At 36.8% G+C, this 19,557-nt stretch overlaps 1 protein-coding gene across 2 annotated transcripts; it reads left to right on the forward strand.

The window, feature by feature from the left end:
* The first annotated feature begins 6,707 nt into the window (after positions 1-6,707).
* Positions 6,708-10,831, forward strand: LOC129243986 (transitional endoplasmic reticulum ATPase TER94). 2 transcript variants are annotated; one of them, XM_054881525.1, is made up of 7 exons: positions 6,708-6,887; positions 7,841-7,943; positions 8,175-8,621; positions 8,690-9,680; positions 9,739-10,331; positions 10,394-10,548; positions 10,615-10,831. In XM_054881525.1, exons 1-7 carry the CDS (start codon positions 6,871-6,873, stop codon positions 10,706-10,708), a joined length of 2,400 nt encoding a protein of 799 aa, XP_054737500.1. In that variant the 5' UTR covers positions 6,708-6,870; the 3' UTR covers positions 10,709-10,831. The 2 variants fall into 2 exon arrangements, with proteins under 2 accessions (XP_054737500.1, XP_054737499.1); XM_054881524.1 differs by lacking the exon at positions 6,708-6,887 and adding an exon at positions 7,300-7,751.
* The last annotated feature ends 8,726 nt before the right edge of the window (positions 10,832-19,557 follow it).

Consider the following 19,557-nt stretch of genomic DNA (forward strand, 5'->3'; position numbering starts at 1 on the left):
TATGAAGGAATGTCATCACTATTGTATCATATGAAGGCAATAGGAATTACACTTGGGCCCAATGCGTATTCATATGCCGGGTGAACATTTCCAATTTCAGAGTGCGTAAGAGCATCCGAGATGGAAGAATGGCCCGCAGACAACATCATCTCGAGTTATTAGAAGCTGCCGAGGGTGTATTATATGGTACCGGAATAGACAACTCTATGTACATAAGTTAAAAAAAAATAAGCCTACGTAAAGTGCTTTTCAAACTTTAAACGCGTTTTTTCCAAAATGGTGTTTTCTAAGTCGGTGACCAACATTACTCGAAAACGGCTAAACCGATTAACACGAGCTTCTTAAATATATTTTTTAGTTCAATAATTCATCGAAGATTTTTTCTCAACGATAAATATTTTATTTATAAATTAAATAATTATTTAAGTCCGAAATTTTGCTCAAAAATCGATTTTTTTTTTTTGGAACTTTTTCCGCTACTTTGGGAAAAAAATTTATTTGGCTTATTCCTCCGATTAATTACTAGATTTAACATCATTTTAACGACATCTGTTTGGTTTTGTTATTTCAGAGGGTCCAGTTCAGAGGTATAGTGGCCACCGGAAAACGTCTTTTTTGAGAGGAGCTCGCGGACATCAGCTGTAGCTCCTTTCCAAATAAATATTTTTACTAATTCTAAGTCTTAAAATACAGTTTGAAGATAACATCATATGTGTACAAAGTTTTAGATCAATAAATTTTAAAAGTTTCCTAAGAAAAAATTCTTGAAAATTCGCTTTTTTTGGTATATAACCAAGTAAGTGAATAGGGTGGTTGTGAAATAATATTTGTCGAATTTGTAGCGAATTTTTCCCGCATATGTTTGTGCATAGAGCATTTTTGACATCAAATGGGATGCCACAAAATATCTTTCAAAATAATTTGGTATGATACAAAGGTTAACCCCATCAGGGATGTTTTCCATTGACAATTTGATTCGAAATCTCAATCTTCCAGAATACGAATATTTCAATACGTCTATCCCCTAGCCTTCTTTTCTTCCCCCAATCTAAGATATATTGAAAAAATTATAAAATTCCTGAAATCAACTTATCTGCCATATATCAACACATTTAAAGCACAGCTTCTTCTGCTTCTTAGCTTTAGTTTTGTGTGGTGGATCATAGCATCAACCACAATCATCCTTCAGTTCACTCTCTTGCTCACGTTCATCGCTTTCGAGTCTGCTTTAATGTCATCAAGCCATCTCTTTCTTGGTCGGCTTCTTTTTCATCCTCCTATTGGACGTAAAGTAAGCACTTTTTTGGGAATTCCATCATTTAAAATACTACTACTATTACAAAAACTTATTTCAACACCTCCTATAACTTTATTTGGCATGAGCTTAAGGACAGCGTTACCAAAGCTAGAAATTCCCATTAGTTTAAAATTTTAATTTCAAGTTAATTGTTACATAAATAGTGCCTGGCATTCCTCATTCAATCTATACAAATACAACAACTGTGTTGTCATTCACTATATCAAAATGTAAGGAATATATGTGCATATATGTATGTAGATTTATTAGCTACTATCCGACCACCTTTCCACCAATCCCTCACATACCACAGTTTGAGAAACACTGCCTGCCTTTTGTCAACTTTTGCTTTTACTTCCTGCTCATTTTTAGGCAAAATATGCATTTAATTATTAGTCACTTGATGCTCCCTCGTTACTTCCTCTTCGACATTTTGAATGCGACAAAAATAAAGAAATATTTATAAATTTAAATATTCAATTTGGCTCGCTCATCTGACGCATCGCATGGCGTAAAGAAGGTCACGAGTCGCGTCATTGAGATTGCATCTGTTTTGAAATCACATAAAAAAGGTGAAGATAAAAAATTATATTTAGATATGCAGATCTTTGTGCTAAACAAAGATATTCAACTCCCTGGCATTTGAAAATGTTTATAGTTGATTACTAACACTCATAAAAAATTTAATTTAAGCAATTTTGGCGCTAGTGGGTGATAGTGCACGCTAAAATTATTGTATAAAACATTAAATATGCAAATTTGCTAACAAACTGGCGAGGCAAAAAATTAGTAATTTTTAGCAGTCTAAATATAATATTTATTGTTGCCTTCGTAGTATATATTATATACCAAAAGATGCTTTAAACGCTTAAAAAATTGCCTTGCTTATTTAAAAAGACTGTTATTGCTGTGCTAATCCCTTATCTGCAGGTGACATATACATATGTATGTGTGTATGTGTGAATGTATGTGGACAAAATTAAATTCAGTGTTAGGTTTGGTATGTTAAAATTCGTTTTCGTATCTAATTACCTCAGAGCAAGTGAGGTCGGTGATAGCGGGAAAAGAGAGAGAGAAGGCTATTTCTGTTATGAGATATTTATTGTTATTTGTTTATTTATCAAGCTCTGTCATTTCCATTTGGTTTCTAGGGGCACATAAACTCAGCTAAGTGCAGGATAAGTTTGATATGGGTTTAAGCAAGGATGATAGATACCAGGTTTGCTCGTTAGGTATGGTGAAAAACAATTTTTTTGAGGGGAACTTTCGTTTTGGGGTCATTCGTTTTGTGTTTTACAAAATTTAGCTTTAGCTTAGTGAAACACAAAACGAATGACGTCGGCATCTATCTATCAAATTCGCTCAGAGCCGAATAACGGTCCGCTATATAGTACACCTCTAAAAATCCTTTCACCATGGGGTTTAAGAGTTAGATATTTGAGGGTAGGCTACTGAAGCCTCATTGGCTGATTCGGCACGCATTCTGTATTACATGCAAAGGGATGGGGCTTGTGGCTTGGGAACTCCATCCGATTTCCAATCAAATAGATGTGACGCCTGCTTGAAATTGAAATCACGCTGAGGTTTCACGCATGGTTTTATATCCTCTTGATGCATCCTCGGAAAACTTTCCAAATCGTTCACCTACCACACTCAGTGAGTTTTCTTAACAAGCTCAGAATTTATTTGGAATTCTTTTGTGCGAAAATTCCTGGCATTTAAACGAGGGGAAATTGTAAGCCCATTTTTTGTCCGATCACCTTTTAAATTTCATTTCTTTTTTTTTTGTGTGGCGTGCGTCTTGATGTTTTGCCATAAATAGAGGGACCTACAATATTAAGCCGACTTCGAAAATCAGATATTTTTTATGAGGAGCTTTTTAAGGGGTTATATACAGAATAAAACCCGACTTTTAGAGTGCCAAATTAAAACCTCGTCATTTTGTCACAAAATTTTTTTTTTCTAATACATAGGGACATCGCTACAGTCATACTGATTAATATTGTTTGGTTGTTGTGTTTCAAATAAATTGAAAAGCCAAAACGGACAACACCGTCCAGGTCCAATTTTTCGAGAGGTCTACTTCAGCGCCATTTTTTAAATTATTAAAATTAAAAATAGTGTTTTTTCATTCTTGTATGCAAAAGAAGTTAAATAGAAAGCCTAAAAAATTTAAATATCGTTTTTACTTTTTTTTTATTAGAAAAAAAATCCTGAAAATACCCCAAATTTTCGAGCTCTATACCACCAGGACCCATTAAGCAAGGATGAAATTGTTGTTTCAAATATTTTACTACACGCAGCAAATTATGACAATTGCCAATGCTGCCAAAATCTTCTTTTCAGTTCAACAAATTTGAGGTTTTATATAAATAAAGAAGTACCAACTATTTTTGAATAGAATCCATCTCTACATAATATTGTACATTAATTTTCTAGTTACATTTTGTAAAATATTTAAAATGTATTCTTCACTATATAAAAGAATTGGAAGAAATACTGGAAACACATAAATTAAAAAAGTGGCAGATTTTAGAGCGTGGGTGGAAATTTTTGAGGGGAACTTTGGATTCTACGTCAATCGTTTTGGGTTTCACAAAATTTAGCTTTAGCTTAGTGAAAAGCAAAATGAATGACGTCGGCATATCTGTCAAATTCGCTCAGAACCGAATAACGATCTGCTAGGTAGTACACCTCTAAAAATCTTTTCACCATGCGAGCACTGTGCCAGCAGTAAAAACAGCTGCTTTGAGTGTAGAATGGGTTTTGATCGGCGCAACATTGAGATTCATAAGATTGCATACATACATCCATACATTTTCACACACATCCATATTATCAATTACAATTTTCCTTTGCATAATAAACCAAAGCAACAAACAAAAATATAAATAGGCCGTTTATCTATAATTAACATCAATAAACACCGCTTTTAAATTATTTTCATAAAAATTTGAATTTTTATTATTTAAGGGGTTACGGGTAGTCAGAGGCCCGAAAAAATTAGGATTTTTAATAATTGTTTTTTTTTTTGCTAGTCAATTACTTTTTAAAATAAAAATAAAAACAATTGATGCATCATATTTCGACTTTAGTAAAATTAAAAAAAAAATAAATAAATAAATAATTGTAAAAATTATCGCTGTTTGTATGGAGCCCGCTTCTCCAGAAGTCACTTGCGGTGATCGTGTAGGGCCTAGGAGATTCATCTAAAACCAATCGGACATGAGAAATTACAATAGTTTTATTAATAGATAATCTTGTGACTGATTGAAGCTGTTTTTTTCAAATTTAACAATATGGTGGACTCAGGAATTATTTTTCAGATTTTCGAGAAAAAAACCGACAATTAATTGTTAAAAAAATCGAAATTTTGAAAAAAAAAATCCTTCGATCAGGCATGAGTTTTTTATGTTTTTCAAAAGTAGTATAAACTTTATTGAAATCTATCAAGCTGTTTTTAAGTTACAGTGATCACCAGTTCACCATAGTTTTGAGAAAAAATCTATTTAAAGTTAGCTACTTGGTCTCGAACGCTCCGAATGGTCCGATCGCCCTTTGTTAATTGTTGAGTAACTCGAAAAGTATTTGTCGGATTCACTTCAAATTTTCCGACAATATTTTTAAAAGATTATACTTAAAGAAAATGCAAAAAAGTCCTATCTTATGAAAATTCTGACTACCCCTATCCCCTTAATTGTATTTTTTAATATAAGTTTATTTTGTTAATGACTTTAAAATGTACTGTTTGGCAACACTGTGTGGTGAGAGAGCAATCTAATGATACGGCTTTACGTCAAAAATCAAAATTTCTCACATTACAGATGCGCACGTCACGCGTACACGTTGGTGAGTTACATTGACATTACGTGACATAAGTAATAACACTCTCAGCTGGTTATCGAAAAAAGCCCACAGCTGAGATCATCTGATTCCAAAACGCGCTTTTATGTCACATGTTTTCATAGAAAATGATTAAATTTCATAGAAAATCGTATCAAAGAGTCTAAAAAATGACTTACAACTAAAAAATATTTTTAAAATATTTATTATTGTTATTTCTCCAAGTAAAAGATATTATTTTAAAATTTTTGTCGATATTTTATTGTTTTTAATGTTACCATAAAAATTATAATTTAACAAAGCAACCCTACCAATAAGCCCTAACAAAAAGATCAAGCACTGACTCCATCACACTCTTAACAGCCTGTCAAACTTACACCTGGGTGCCTGTTAAAAAATAGAGAGAAGGAGAATGTTTTTATTTGTATTTTTGTACAATGCCCTTAATGGACGTTTACGTCGTTAAGTGTAGGCACTACAAATCTGCTCTCATTCTGAAGAGAAAAGACCCAGTGGGGGCATACAAGGTTAACAAAACCTGGAAATATGCGTACAAGAGCAACCCTAAATGGATGTCAGATGGTATGCAAAACAAACGCGTTACATAAACATATCATTCAGTTTTTGTTTTAAGAATCAGAGGCATGGGTATTGTAAAAACTTATATTTGTACATTTCCCATACAAATTTCATTTTTAGGAATTGTTTGAAATTTATATACCATTTTAAATAGCTGTATTGTAAAGAAAGGGCATATATACATATATAAATATATATATATATATATATATATTATTATTATTTAGTGACTGGTATGAATACCAGTACTAAATTATGTTTGAGCATTGGCTGCAGAGGCCATCAGCTCTATATATATATTAAATAGCCAAATCTAACTGGAAATATATGCCGATAGCGCTCTCCAAATCGTGTGCACGAAGAGGGCAAACGGCTAGCAGGCGTTAAAAATATAAATTTTCTGGCAGCACTTAAATGTACTTAGCAAAGTCCCAAACCATAGAAATTTTATAGTGGATTTTACTTTTAATGGAATAATAGCGTAGAAATTAACTAGGAACTGCATCAACTTTTTTTTAAATTTAAAACTCTATTCCCGATTATTATAAAAAATTTTCTTCTTCAATTTTGTTGCGTGTAAATATCATATTCCTATGAGTGGAAATACAAAATAATGCCTACATTTTCAACTGACGTGTCTTCCGTAATGGGTAGCACTGTTCATGAGTCAGCGAACCTTCACGCAGTGATGTGTTTCTTTAGTAGTAACTAAGGCTAAATTTAAAATAAACTCATTCTGAAGCTATAGACATACTTGAGTTCATTGCAAGCTTACGCGTCAGATAATTGTTTTTGCTTGTTGGCAGTGAAAAAAGTATTCTCAGAACTACGGGTTTTTCTTAATAAAAAGAAAATGCAAATTATTTTATAAAATATTTAGTTTTGAAGCTCTGCATATTTTCGCTACATGTAGTTGCAACCCAGCCGCTGCTCGTGATTTGCCTGCTGCGCTGCTCTAACGTCGACTCCCGTCAACGAACCTTCGACACACACACGCTTTGCATACAGGCAAAAGAATCGTTTGCCTTCGCTGTCAACCGCCTTCGTTGCAAAGTGAAAAGTTCTCCTCCGTGTTTAAGTGATTTTGCTACAAAGAATATTTAAATTTTCCCTCATATTTAGTGAAATAAGTGTAAAGTGTTACAATAATTATGGCCGATTCCAAGGGGTGAGTGTGAAGTTTATATCAATTACAAAATGCCGACTTAAGTGTTTTGTCAAAATGAGGTATCGCTGCAGACTGCGACCGAGACTCCGCTGCCAGCTTCAATTTCGCGTTGTCATTGCCTATGATACATATATTTAATTAATGAAATTTTCTATATTTTGGCCAAAAATAAGGTACGAATTCAATATTTTTATGCTAGTAAGTCGTTCGATACCATTTATTGGATACTTTAGGCAAAATAACCTCTAAACAGCATTATTTGCTACTCAATACCAGCGGCGTCAACTCGGTTGTCTTTCATACGCCATTTGCTCTGCCAGCAATTATCCAGTTCGACAAGCACTGTGCAATTGCCAAAATCCACCCTGTTTTACTGATTTCAAAATGTTTTGAGAAATCTATCAAAATCGTTTAGCCTTCAAAAGTTTTAACCAAAATTTGAAGTCGTCTATTTCATTGCGACATCTACATACTTTTTTCAAACTAATTTTTAACAAAAGAATTGTCTGCACCGCAGAAATAAACAAAGAAATCCCTTAAATAAACGTGAACATAAAGATTCTTACAAATGGCTAGTGGTAGTGGTAGTGGTGGCAATAATGGGCGCCGAAATGCACCCATCAATTGGGGCAACGATCCTGATGATGATGTCTGTGATGACGATTTAATGGACGCCGATCAAGATTTGTCCAATTACGTGCACAAGTATCGGCATGAACAAGAGCAAAGTTTGAAAAAAACCCAAGGTTCACTTTATTTGCCATCTGCGAATTCGACGGAGTCGAATAAAAAAGGTGGTCGAGGCGGTGAACCTGCGGGCGGAACTGCTGGACCAGTCGGCGCACAAGCCTCAAATGATAAGCGGTGTGATAATCTATATAAAAAAATATTAGCGAAAATGCGCACTATCTTTCATATGGCCAAATACTGATTTATGCTCTTTGTACTTTTAGTGATGATTTAGCTACCGCAATCCTGAAGCGAAAGGACCGCCCAAATCGTTTAATCGTCGAAGAGGCTGTAAACGACGATAACTCGGTGGTATCTTTGTCGCAAGTAAGTTTACTGTAACATTTTAATATTTATTTTTTACGCACCATGGAAACATTTGATTATGTACGTGTCTTCTTTGCCCGCTTAGTCACTTCACACACACACACATACATACACATAACTATTTGCTCATTTTTACATGCTAAACTTATTTTAATGCCAACATAAAGAAAATACCTTAACAAAAAAAGTACGTGATAATGTTTTAATTTCCTGTTATGTTGTTGTTTTTAGGAAAAAATGGATGAATTGCAACTGTTTCGCGGCGACACTGTTATTCTGAAGGGCAAACGCCGCAAGGAGACCGTTTGCATTGTGTTGTCGGATGAAAATTGCCCTAATGAGAAGATACGCATGAATCGTGTCGTGCGCAATAATCTGTGCGTGCACTTGTCCGATGTGGTATCAATTCAGTCATGCCCCGATGTTAAGTACGGCAAACGTGTGCGTATTTTGCCTATCGATGATACTGCGGAAGGTGTGACTGGCAATCTGTTTGAGATTTACTTGAAACCCTACTTCTTGGAAGCCTACCGGCCCATTCACATGGGTGATAACTTCATTGTGCGCGCTGCTATGCGTCCTATTGAGTTTAAGGTCGTGCTCACCGACCCCGAACCCTACTGCATTGTTGCACCCGAAACGGTGATCTTTTGTGATGGTGACCCGATCAAACGTGAGGTAAGGTTAAAAACGCGTTAAGTATTTTTAAGTAGTAATTTATAACTATGAATATACCAAATCTACAGGAGGAAGAAGAGTCGCTCAACGCTGTCGGTTATGACGACATTGGCGGTTGTCGTAAACAGTTGGCTCAGATTAAGGAAATGGTGGAGCTGCCACTTCGTCATCCTTCGCTGTTCAAAGCTATTGGCGTGAAACCACCACGTGGCATTCTCATGTACGGCCCTCCGGGTACGGGTAAAACATTGATTGCACGCGCTGTCGCCAATGAGACTGGCGCATTCTTCTTTCTTATCAACGGTCCTGAAATAATGTCTAAACTTGCCGGTGAGTCTGAGTCGAACTTGCGTAAAGCTTTCGAAGAAGCTGAAAAGAACTCGCCTGCTATTATTTTCATTGATGAAATTGACGCCATTGCACCGAAGCGTGACAAGACGCACGGTGAAGTTGAACGTCGTATTGTGTCGCAATTGCTCACACTTATGGATGGCATGAAGAAGAGCTCACATCTGATTGTCATGGCTGCCACTAACAGGCCAAACTCTATCGATCCTGCGTTGCGTCGTTTCGGACGATTCGATCGGGAAATTGATATTGGCATTCCGGACGCCACTGGCCGTTTGGAGGTGTTGCGTATTCACACCAAAAACATGAAATTGCATGAAGACGTTGATTTGGAACAAATTGCCGCAGAAACTCACGGACATGTGGGCGCTGATTTAGCCTCGCTCTGTTCGGAAGCTGCTTTGCAACAGATTCGTGAAAAGATGGATCTGATTGATTTGGAAGATGATAAAATCGATGCCGAAGTATTAGCTTCCTTGGCCGTTACCATGGAGAACTTCCGTTATGCTATGACTAAGTCGAGCCCATCGGCATTGCGTGAGACTGTAGTCGAGGTGCCCAACACTACTTGGTCAGATATTGGAGGTTTGGAGAATGTGAAGAAAGAGTTGCAAGAACTGGTGCAATATCCAGTTGAGCATCCAGACAAGTTCTTGAAATTCGGCATGCAGCCAAGCCGTGGTGTACTCTTCTACGGACCACCTGGATGCGGTAAGTTGTAGAAATTCAATTTGTGTAAAGTGCGTTCTCTTATTTGTTGTTACCGCAGGCAAAACTCTACTTGCTAAGGCCATCGCTAACGAATGCCAAGCCAATTTCATTTCGGTTAAAGGCCCCGAGCTCCTTACTATGTGGTTTGGTGAGTCTGAAGCCAATGTGCGTGACATCTTCGACAAGGCACGTTCGGCTGCACCTTGCGTGCTTTTCTTCGACGAGTTGGACTCCATTGCCAAGGCACGTGGTGGCAACGTGGGTGACGCTGGTGGTGCTGCCGACCGTGTTATCAACCAAATTCTTACCGAAATGGATGGCATGGGTGCTAAAAAGAACGTTTTCATTATTGGTGCAACCAATCGTCCCGACATTATCGATCCGGCCATTTTGCGTCCTGGCCGCTTGGATCAATTAATCTATATTCCACTTCCCGACGACAAGTCGCGTGAAGCTATCCTTAAGGCAAACTTGCGCAAATCACCTCTGGCTAGGGATGTCGATCTTACCTACATTGCCAAGGTGACACAGGGCTTTTCAGGTGCCGATTTGACTGAAATTTGTCAGCGTGCCTGTAAATTGGCAATTCGACAAGCAATCGAAGCTGAAGTTCGGCGGGAAAAGGAACGCGCAGAGAAGCAAACCATGGAGGTAAGAATTGAAAATGCTAATATATACTTTAAAATTTAAAAACACGCCCATTGCTGCTTTAGATGGACGAAGATGATCCAGTACCGGAAATCACACGTGCCCACTTTGAGGAAGCGATGAAGTTCGCTAGGCGTTCAGTATCGGACAACGATATTCGGAAATACGAAATGTTTGCACAGACTTTGCAACAATCTCGCGGCTTCGGCCAGAACTTTAGGTAAAAGTTCAACTAACTTATTTTTATTAAATGCAATGTCTAATTGAATATTTAAATTTATTGTAGATTCCCCGGTGCCAGCAGCACTTCGCAAGGTTCTGGACCAAATGTACCAGCGAATCCGCCAGGCGACAATGGTGATGACGATCTTTACAGTTAGATTTTTAGTTTTAAAATCAATGAATATTAAATAAAAACCCATTTTGTCAAATTGAAGTATGCTTAAACAACATAAACAACAATTTCTAATTTGAATAAAACAAAAACTGAAAAAAAAAACAAAGTGAAAGACACCTATGTAAGATGATGTCTGCCGATCAACAGCCTATAGTGATTACGAAAAGTAAACTAAGAGTATTGAAAAATGAGCACTTAAACCGCGCGAATTACAAATGAAAATGCGAATTCGCTGCACTAAGCAGGCACTTTAGTAGACATCTTATGCGCATATACAAACATACATACATACAACATATATATATACGTAGTAAATCGAGCGTACACGTAAATAATTTAAAAAATTGTGAGGAGCCTACATACATACAATAAAGTTTTTAAAAATACAGAAATTAAATAAAAAAACTTAGTGGACATATAACAGTTCGCAAGTGTTTTGATTTGGCAAATGAAAAAGAAAAATTGGGGTGGGAAAATATATTGTATAAAATCTACGTGCACATATTTGTGCGTATATACAAGGTGAAGTCCAAAATAAACAAGACCGAGGTCAAATAGAAACGACAGGAGCTTTGGGGCTTGTTCGAGCTTCAATCACAACCGCAGTGTTGCATGATTTGTGAAAGTATCTCCTTCGATGTAAAATTCTTGCAACATTGTTAAAAGCATCACGTTCGTAGTGTCAAAAATTCGGCAAATGTTACGCGCGAATACAAATAAATCGGCATCAAAAATTTTTTGTTTGCCGAACATCAGAAAAATATCAGTAGAGCAATTGCAACCGCTTTTATTACGTTCCTCGAACAAGTCCTTTTTCTAATAACTTCGAATTTATTTATTCAAAATAGTCCCCTTTGGCCTCGATACACTGTTTTGCGGGATCTAAAAGCTTTTCGAAAGAATGTTTCAGGTCATTGACCGGAATGTCCTTCAGGATGTCTGTACAAGTATTTTGGATGGCCTCTACGGACGCAAAACGTTTTCCTTTCATAGCCAAATGCAATTTTTCGAATAGGTAGAAGTCACAGGGAGCCACACCAGGCGAATACGGTGAGTGATTGTTGGTTGAAATGCGATTTCCAGTCAAAAACTCAGTCACAAAAGTGGATCGATGAGATGATGCATTATCATGCAATAAGCGGCAGCTTCCTCCTTCGCGGTATTCAGGGCGAATTCGACAAATGCGATGCAACAAACGCTTCAAAAGGCCAAGATAGAAAATTGCTTTGACGGTTTGGCCCATTGGCATGAACTTCTTGTGGACAATTCCCTTGGAATCGTAAAAACAAATGAGCATCCGTAAGCAAACTTTATTCATATAGTTTTCCTGACTTTTGCATCAGTCAACGTAAACAAACGCCGTAGCCGAATGGGTTGGTGCGTGATTACTATTCAGAATTCACAGAGAAAACGTCAGTTCGAATCTCGGTGAAAGCAAAATTAATAAAAACATTTTTCTAATAGCGGTCGCCCATCAGCAGGCAATGGCAAAATACCGAGTGTATTTCTGCCATGAAAAAAATCTCCTCATAAACATATCATAAAACAAAATGAAATAAATGTATAAAAAAAAAATTTTTTTTTGTGATTCGAACCAAGGATTTCGGATCGGAAGCCCACATTGCTAGCCGCTGGGCTATCGCGCTGTGCTGTCGCCGCTGGCTTAAAAGTTATTTTGTTCGTCGCTACGTTTATATGAAACTGGCACTGGCAAACGAATCCATATGTATGAAAAGGATAGAAAATCACACGTACACAAAATTTTTGGCACGATTTTCCCAACGCTTTTAACAACGTGATTGTAAAGGGGCGTGGTTAGTGACAGTTTAACGGCCACGCGTAGCGGTTACGTGAAGGGTAACGTGACCGCCACTCTTCTTGCTGGGTTGGTTTGAATTTTTTATATATACATATGTATGTATTCTATACTATGGCCTAGCCTATGTATGTACGTACATACATATTTGTGTTCTGAACTTCCAGCAAAACAATGCTTATTAATATACACATATGCATCTACATACATACAACCGCACACACAGGCCACTCACTTTATTCCTGTAAATGCGTATGTCGTCCAAAGCTAAAATTCTATGCCTAGCGACTACAAGAACAAAATGCATTAACACGTTGACTGCCGCGCCGGCACCGGCCCGGCGCATGGCTTTTGGTGTAATATTGCGTCAATTATATTTTCTGTCGTTTGATTTTAAAATTGAAAACATATAACAGGATATATATATATAATGTATGACAATTCAAATATAAATATGTGATGCACACTTGCGGCACTGTGTGATAACCAGCAAATTTCGCTCGGCAGTCAACGTGTTAATAGGCGCAGGCGTAGCGGCCATCATCCTAGTTGCCATAGCGCTGAACAGTCGCGGCGGCGCCGAACAGTTTCAACTATTGTACTGTGCAACAAAAAAACTCATCATCAAAAAATTGATTTATAAATTCGAGCTCATAGTTCTAAGAGCAAGTACTTTCATTCATAAAACGAGCCGCCCATATGCTAATTTTCTCGACAATTCGAAAATAGTCAATATTGGAATATTTCGCGTAGAATTATTTGCCAATATTCAATTTTTGTCAAGTCGAGTGCCCGCGGCTCCGTAAATATGTTTGCACCCATATATGTATGTAAATATATGTTTCTAAATGCTCGACAACCGCAGCTGCCTGTTCAAGGTTACTGTACATTAGGCCGGGTTGATTTGTGGGAAGGCAAAAAAATCGCCCATTGCTCTGTGAAAATCATATTCTAGGGATCAGAATAAGAAATTTTGCCGAAGGAACCATACCTCTAAAACGATTTCTGATGTCCCCCAATATGGGTCGAACTTTTTAGTTTCTTTTCTATAACTCACATTCATTCATTTACATATGTTTTGACTAAATAAATTTCTTAAGAGAAAAAATAGATATTATTATAAATAAATAATAAATATTATTATAAATAAATAAAAATAAAGAAAAAACATAGCCATTTAGCTGATTTTTTCATGTAAAGGCCAAAAATGGTGATATTTTGAAATTGGGGGACATCAGAATTCGTTTTAGAGGTATGGTTCCTTCGGCAAAGTTTCTTATTTTGATCCCTAGAATACGATTTTCATAGAGCAATGAGCGATTTTTAAATCGACCCGCCCTACTGTACATGCAATGCTGTGCCTATGAATGTGCGCTGTGCCTATGAATGCGCGCTGGATTTCTTGAGAAATTTTACCGTATGTTTTGCTGTGGCGAGGCACATATGTACATACACACAACATATATACATATATCCGCATATATACATACATATATAAATTCACAAATTTAAATTTGCTTATGCCATCCTTCTGTGTGCCTGGTAATGAAGCATTTTCTATACATACATATATATATACGTATATCTTTTTTCTTCTTCTTCTTGGTGTCGCTTTTTCGTTTCATCGAGTCTCAAATCACTCCCAACGATTCTAAAGAAGTTTTCACTTCAATAGCATTTTTCTTTGAATATCAAAATAACACCTCTAATTGGAAAACCCTTCATATTTGAATTCGTGAATATTATTTCCTTCATTTAATCTCTAAAATAATATCAAATTTCAAAACTATATAATTATTTTTACTTATTTATTTTATGGTATATTAAAAAAGCACGAAAAAATAAACGATAAAGTACTGTGGATGGCTAGCAGATTAAGAATCGGCTGCCATTCTCAGCAAAGAAATAAGAGTTTAGACAACAATACTGCTTTTGGTAAGAACGGGGAAAGTGGCAGAGTAAGTATTCGACGCTCTCCAAATCCTCATCGTTCCAGCAACTGCGAGATAGGTCTTCTGGGAAAAACGTTTCCCATGTATTTTCAGTAGGCAGTGTCTTGTGATGATACCAACAACCGTACTAAAAGAAGCCCGTTCTAGATTAATGAAAAACCTAGTTCTGTGGTCATTCCTTCTAGGCCAAACCTGTCTAGTTATCTTACAAGTGAGCTCCGAGGTTCATTTACTGTTGGTTTGCTCAATATACACTGAACTGATCCAGAGCTTGCTTGAGGATAAAAATATGTCTGCATATAAGGAGGGATTGACTGATTTAAGGTAAGATCCACTCCAAGTCAACTCATCCGCCACGCAATTTCCAGACATGTCTCTGTGCCCATTAACCCGAAAAACGTTCGTGGTGCGCCGCGGAGCCAGCTCATTAAAATAGTTCTATATTTAATTGCTTAATAGTCCTTGCCTAAATATAAATCCGGGTCGTTCCGGTAGCGTAGAGCCGACTGTGGTGACAACGGCAGAAAAGAGAGGGATCGGTTGTGCTACAACAGACGAGTTACTGACCCACAACGCAGCCTACTTTATAGCTATTAAGCTTGAAAGTCGCTGCAGTAGTCAGATAGCCGAAGACTTCAGTTTAGCTGCAGCACTTCTGAGTGAATGTCACTCCCAATCTTATTAATTAGTATTGAGTCGTCAGTGAAAATAGCCACTCATAGAAATATGTGAATGAGACAACGTTACGTACCTTGACCCATTCACATATTTCTCGGATTCGTGTGGAAAAAGTAGTTTCAATTCTAAATAACATATTAGCGCGTATACCCTTTTTGGGTGTTTGGCCGAGCTCCTCCTCCTATTTGTGGCGTGCATCTTGATGTTGTTCCACAAATGGAGGGACCTACAGTTTCAAGACTCCGAACGGCAGATATTTTTTATAAAAAGCTTTTTCATGGCAGAAATAAACTCGGAGGTTTGCCATTGCCTGCCGAGGGGTGAAAAAACTTTTTCTTTATTTTGTTGTTTCAGCGAGATTCAAACCTACGTTCTCTCTAAATTCCGAATGGTACTCGTAGTCACGCACCAACCTATTCGGCTAGACGTAGTTTACATAAAAGAAAACATAATTTATAAAAAACTATGACGAAGTGACACCTCAACTTTGTATATTCAATTTTGAATTTCAATTTAAATAAAGATACAACAAGTCAGGATAGTCGGTTCTGTAATCTGTATACTCGCCAGCGAGAAAAACTGAAACGTATAGTGTTCGCGCCCCTCTACGCTGTTTAAAGTCAAAGCCGGTTTGGCTGATGACTGCCGGTGTCTCGAAAAACTTCAAACAGCGTGGAGGGCTGCGAGCACGACGGAGAAAGCAGTATGTGCGATCGAGAGAAAACACCGAGTTGGGACGCGAAGGACCGTCCCCCTTCTGGACATTTTACGTCTATGCATGAACTGCCATTTGGATCAAATTTTGGAAGTTATTGAAGAAATTACCGAAGACAAGAATCGAACAAGTGAAACAAGAAGTGATGCCCAGCAACTAAACAGGCGAATGTTGAAGTATGATTTCTTGCTTTTGCTGGGATTTCGGAATAAAGTACTAATCCGCTTTGATCGCATTCAAAAGAGGCTGCAAGATCCCACGATGAATTTTCACAATGCTGCTGAGCATTTGAAGGCTCTTCAAAATTATTTCGAAAATGAAAGAGAGGCCATCGTTGATAGTCAATCGAGGAAAGGATAACTTTATGTCAAAAATGGGACGTTGCAACTGAAAGACGTCGAAGAAGAATAAAAAATGTGGATGATCGACTATTTCAAGAAATGAACGGAAGATTCGTACGGTTGAATGAAATCGATGAAAAATTTGGATTCCTTCTCGATGTCAAAGGTCTTATTTATCAGGAAAAAGAATACGATCTCAAAAAAAAGTGCAACGAGTTAGGTCAATTCTACGTGAGTGATATTGATGGAAATGAACTTAACGAAAAATATTGCTCACGAGCTGAAAAATACCATTTCAAGTCCAGAAACTATGCAACAGGGCAGACGGCCACGGTATTCCTTATGAAAGTCTATGCCATCTTGAATGTGGCATACTGGCTAATTGCCGGCTAATGGCGGGGTAGCAGTATTGGAGATTGTGGTATTGCAGGGAAGAAGTTGGCTGGCAAACTGGCTAATGTAGGCTCTGCAAGTATGCCACTAGGCCCTGAACCCATTCTAGGTGTCAATTCCGCATCGATTCAACTATGGATTGACGACTTCATGAGGTCTACCCACAGAGGTGGTCGTTGGTCTGAGTTGAACTCGTGCAGAGTAGCCAAGTGCTTTGTGAAATAATCGAACAGGAAATTAGCGACTTATTTCCTAAAACTCACCAGAAAGGACCAGAGAGTACTGGTGGGTGTTATTACAGAGCACAACGTTTGTGGTCAGCCATAGGGGTCGTAGACAGCCCGATATGCCTATCCTGTCTTGAGAATGACGACACTGCAGAGCATTTTCCCTGTAGCTGACCTGCATTTTCCAGAATCAGACTTAGAAAATTGGGTTGCGATGTACTGAGTATGGGCAAAGTTCATAATCTTCCTCTTCCGGATCTCTTAAAATTCATCAATGAATCCAAGATATTTGTGGAAGAGTTACCTCAAACTAAATTATCCGTCTTACCACCCACTTTTTATCTTTCCTATCTCTATTCTTTCTACTGATATCTATCCGGGTGTAGCACAATGGTCTACTGATTGAGTGCTTGGGACTTGTCCAACTCCTCACAAATCTAATCTAAGTCCAGAAACACTCCTCGAATTCATTGTTCAGTTCGGAGATGAAAACGTGCTCCCGAATCTTGGCGTCGCAATTCAAATTCTACTGACAAGAGCAGTTTCCACTGCTAGCTGCGAGAGATCCTCTAGCAAGTTAAAATTATACTCTCTTCCCCCCTTAAGTGTGAAAGGGATGAAACTGAAAAAATTGATTTCGATGATTATATCAATGAATTCGCGTAAAAAAAAATTTTTTCGCTGCCATGGGCGCTACGTCCTCTAGGTACGCCTCTGCGCCACTGGGACCACTCAACAAAAAAAATAAATATTATTTTTGAAAAAAAAAAAAAACTGAAAAGGTCTCACCTCTTAATTCTCGTTCAACAAAGGCTTAGATTTGCAATATTTTTCAATAAAACACAGGTTTGACTTTCATTCTTATAATTTTATTAAATTTCACGGTCAATTATTAGTCATGGAATGCAGTTAGTCTTCTATTCCTGACTAACTTCGCTTAAACTTAAATTATGTTATTTTGTTTTTCAATATTTTTTTCTTGTTTCAATAGAATTCTTACCAACAAAGGATGCAGCTTTTAAATTTCATATTTCTCCATTTGTGTCTTCTAATACTATTTGCGTTTTTTTTCGCTTCTGCACTTTTTACAACTTTTTTTTCAAAACATTTATGCTTGAACTGCCTTCAATACTCACGAAAGGCGAAAGAGAGAAGGACGAAAATATACAGGAAAGAAGCTCTAAATAAATATCTAAATATTGAATAAAAATTGCCGAAAATGCATCAGGGAATTTTACATGAAGCTATGGGAAGTTTACACCATTTTTATTGCAAACACTTTTTTCTTTATATTTTATGATTTTATGCAAAACAGTGTAACAAATTTATGTCGCTTTATTCTTTATTTAGTTTTATATTTCTTCTCATACACTTGCGTTTACCGTCTTTTGCCATACATTTTTTATATTTTTTGTATTAATTTGCATTTGATTTTGCACTTAACTTTTTCTCCTTTCTTTTAGCTTTTCAAATGTCTGCAAAACCTGAAGATTTACTAAATCTAAATTTTTTATTATACTTAACTACAATTTGTTTCTCGTGCTTTATCCATATTCTTGAAATGCAAATGTCTCTTTAATTTATGTGTATTGGGATCACTTCTTAAATTATCATCAACTTGAAACCCCTTACACATTTCCTTGCCTACGCGCAACTACATTAAATTATGTCTTTAATACACCGCCTTGCCTGATTTCTTATTCGATCATGATTTTTTCTATATTAGTTTAAATTTTTTCAAGTCATGATATTTGTAGAATATGTAGATTTCCTCAAAAATTTTTTTTTTTCATCAAAATTTTTTTTGTGATTTAGTAAAAAAAAAAATCAATGAGTAATTTTGCGCCACCTTGTATATGGAGTACAGATATCATATTTTTCATCCAATTTGTTTTTTGTGATTTAGTAAAAATAAAAAGAAAATGGATGATTAATTTTGCGCCACCTTGTATATGAAGTACAGATATCATTTTTTTCATAAAATTTTTTTTTTTGATTTACTAAAAAAAACATGGATGAATCATTTTGGGCCACCTTGTATATGGAGTACAGATATCATTTTTACGTCAATTTTTTTGTGATATAGTAAAAAAAAATTTAAAAAAATGGATGATTAATTTTAGGCCACCTTGTATATGAAGGCATATATCTTTTTCTTGATCAATTTTTTTTTGTGATCTAGTAAAAAAAATGTAAAAAAATGCATGATTAATTTTGCGCCACCTTGTATATGCAGTTTACGGTTCAAATACAAGATCAGTTCGTTGTAGTGGTCTTAGAGAACAAGTTTTCCTAATTACTCCGATCATCGGCTGGTCATGGCACAGCCTGTGTAACCTTTGAAGATGGCAAAAAACTAAACTAAGTTTAGGATCCTCACTTTGTACAACAACAAGGCGATCGTCTTAAATACCTGTAGAAGATACCATATACAGTGAAACCTTTTCTAATGGACACCTCTACTAGACGGGCATCTCCCTTGGGCGGACACTTTTTTCTATACAAAAGTTTAAGTCAGAGATCTGTGCAGGTTTCATTCCGCACAAGTTAACTCAGGACCAAAAATTGCTCAGAATTCAACATTCGAAAGACTTCGTTAAACAGGCGAGAACTTCCCTTACAACATTGTAACTGGTGACGAAACGTGGTGTTTCCAATATGAGCCTGAAACTAAGCGTCAAAGTGCCGAATGGAAGGCCCCAGACGAGCC

The sequence above is a fragment of the Anastrepha obliqua genome, chromosome 4, assembly GCF_027943255.1.
Source record: "Anastrepha obliqua isolate idAnaObli1 chromosome 4, idAnaObli1_1.0, whole genome shotgun sequence".
Taxonomy (NCBI): Eukaryota; Metazoa; Arthropoda; class Insecta; order Diptera; family Tephritidae; genus Anastrepha; species Anastrepha obliqua.

What these genes read in the sequence shown, in the direction of transcription:
- LOC129243986 (XM_054881524.1), top strand. Translation starts at nt 7,456, where the DNA reads ATGGCTAGTGGTAGTGGTAGTGGTGGCAATAATGGGCGCCGAAATGCA. An exon ending in CGGTGGTATCTTTGTCGCAA is followed by an intron (nt 7,944 to 8,174) that starts GTAAGTTTACTG and finishes TGTTGTTTTTAG; the next exon opens with GAAAAAATGGATGAATTGCA. An exon ending in CAGAGAAGCAAACCATGGAG is followed by an intron (nt 10,332 to 10,393) that starts GTAAGAATTGAA and finishes TTGCTGCTTTAG; the next exon opens with ATGGACGAAGATGATCCAGT.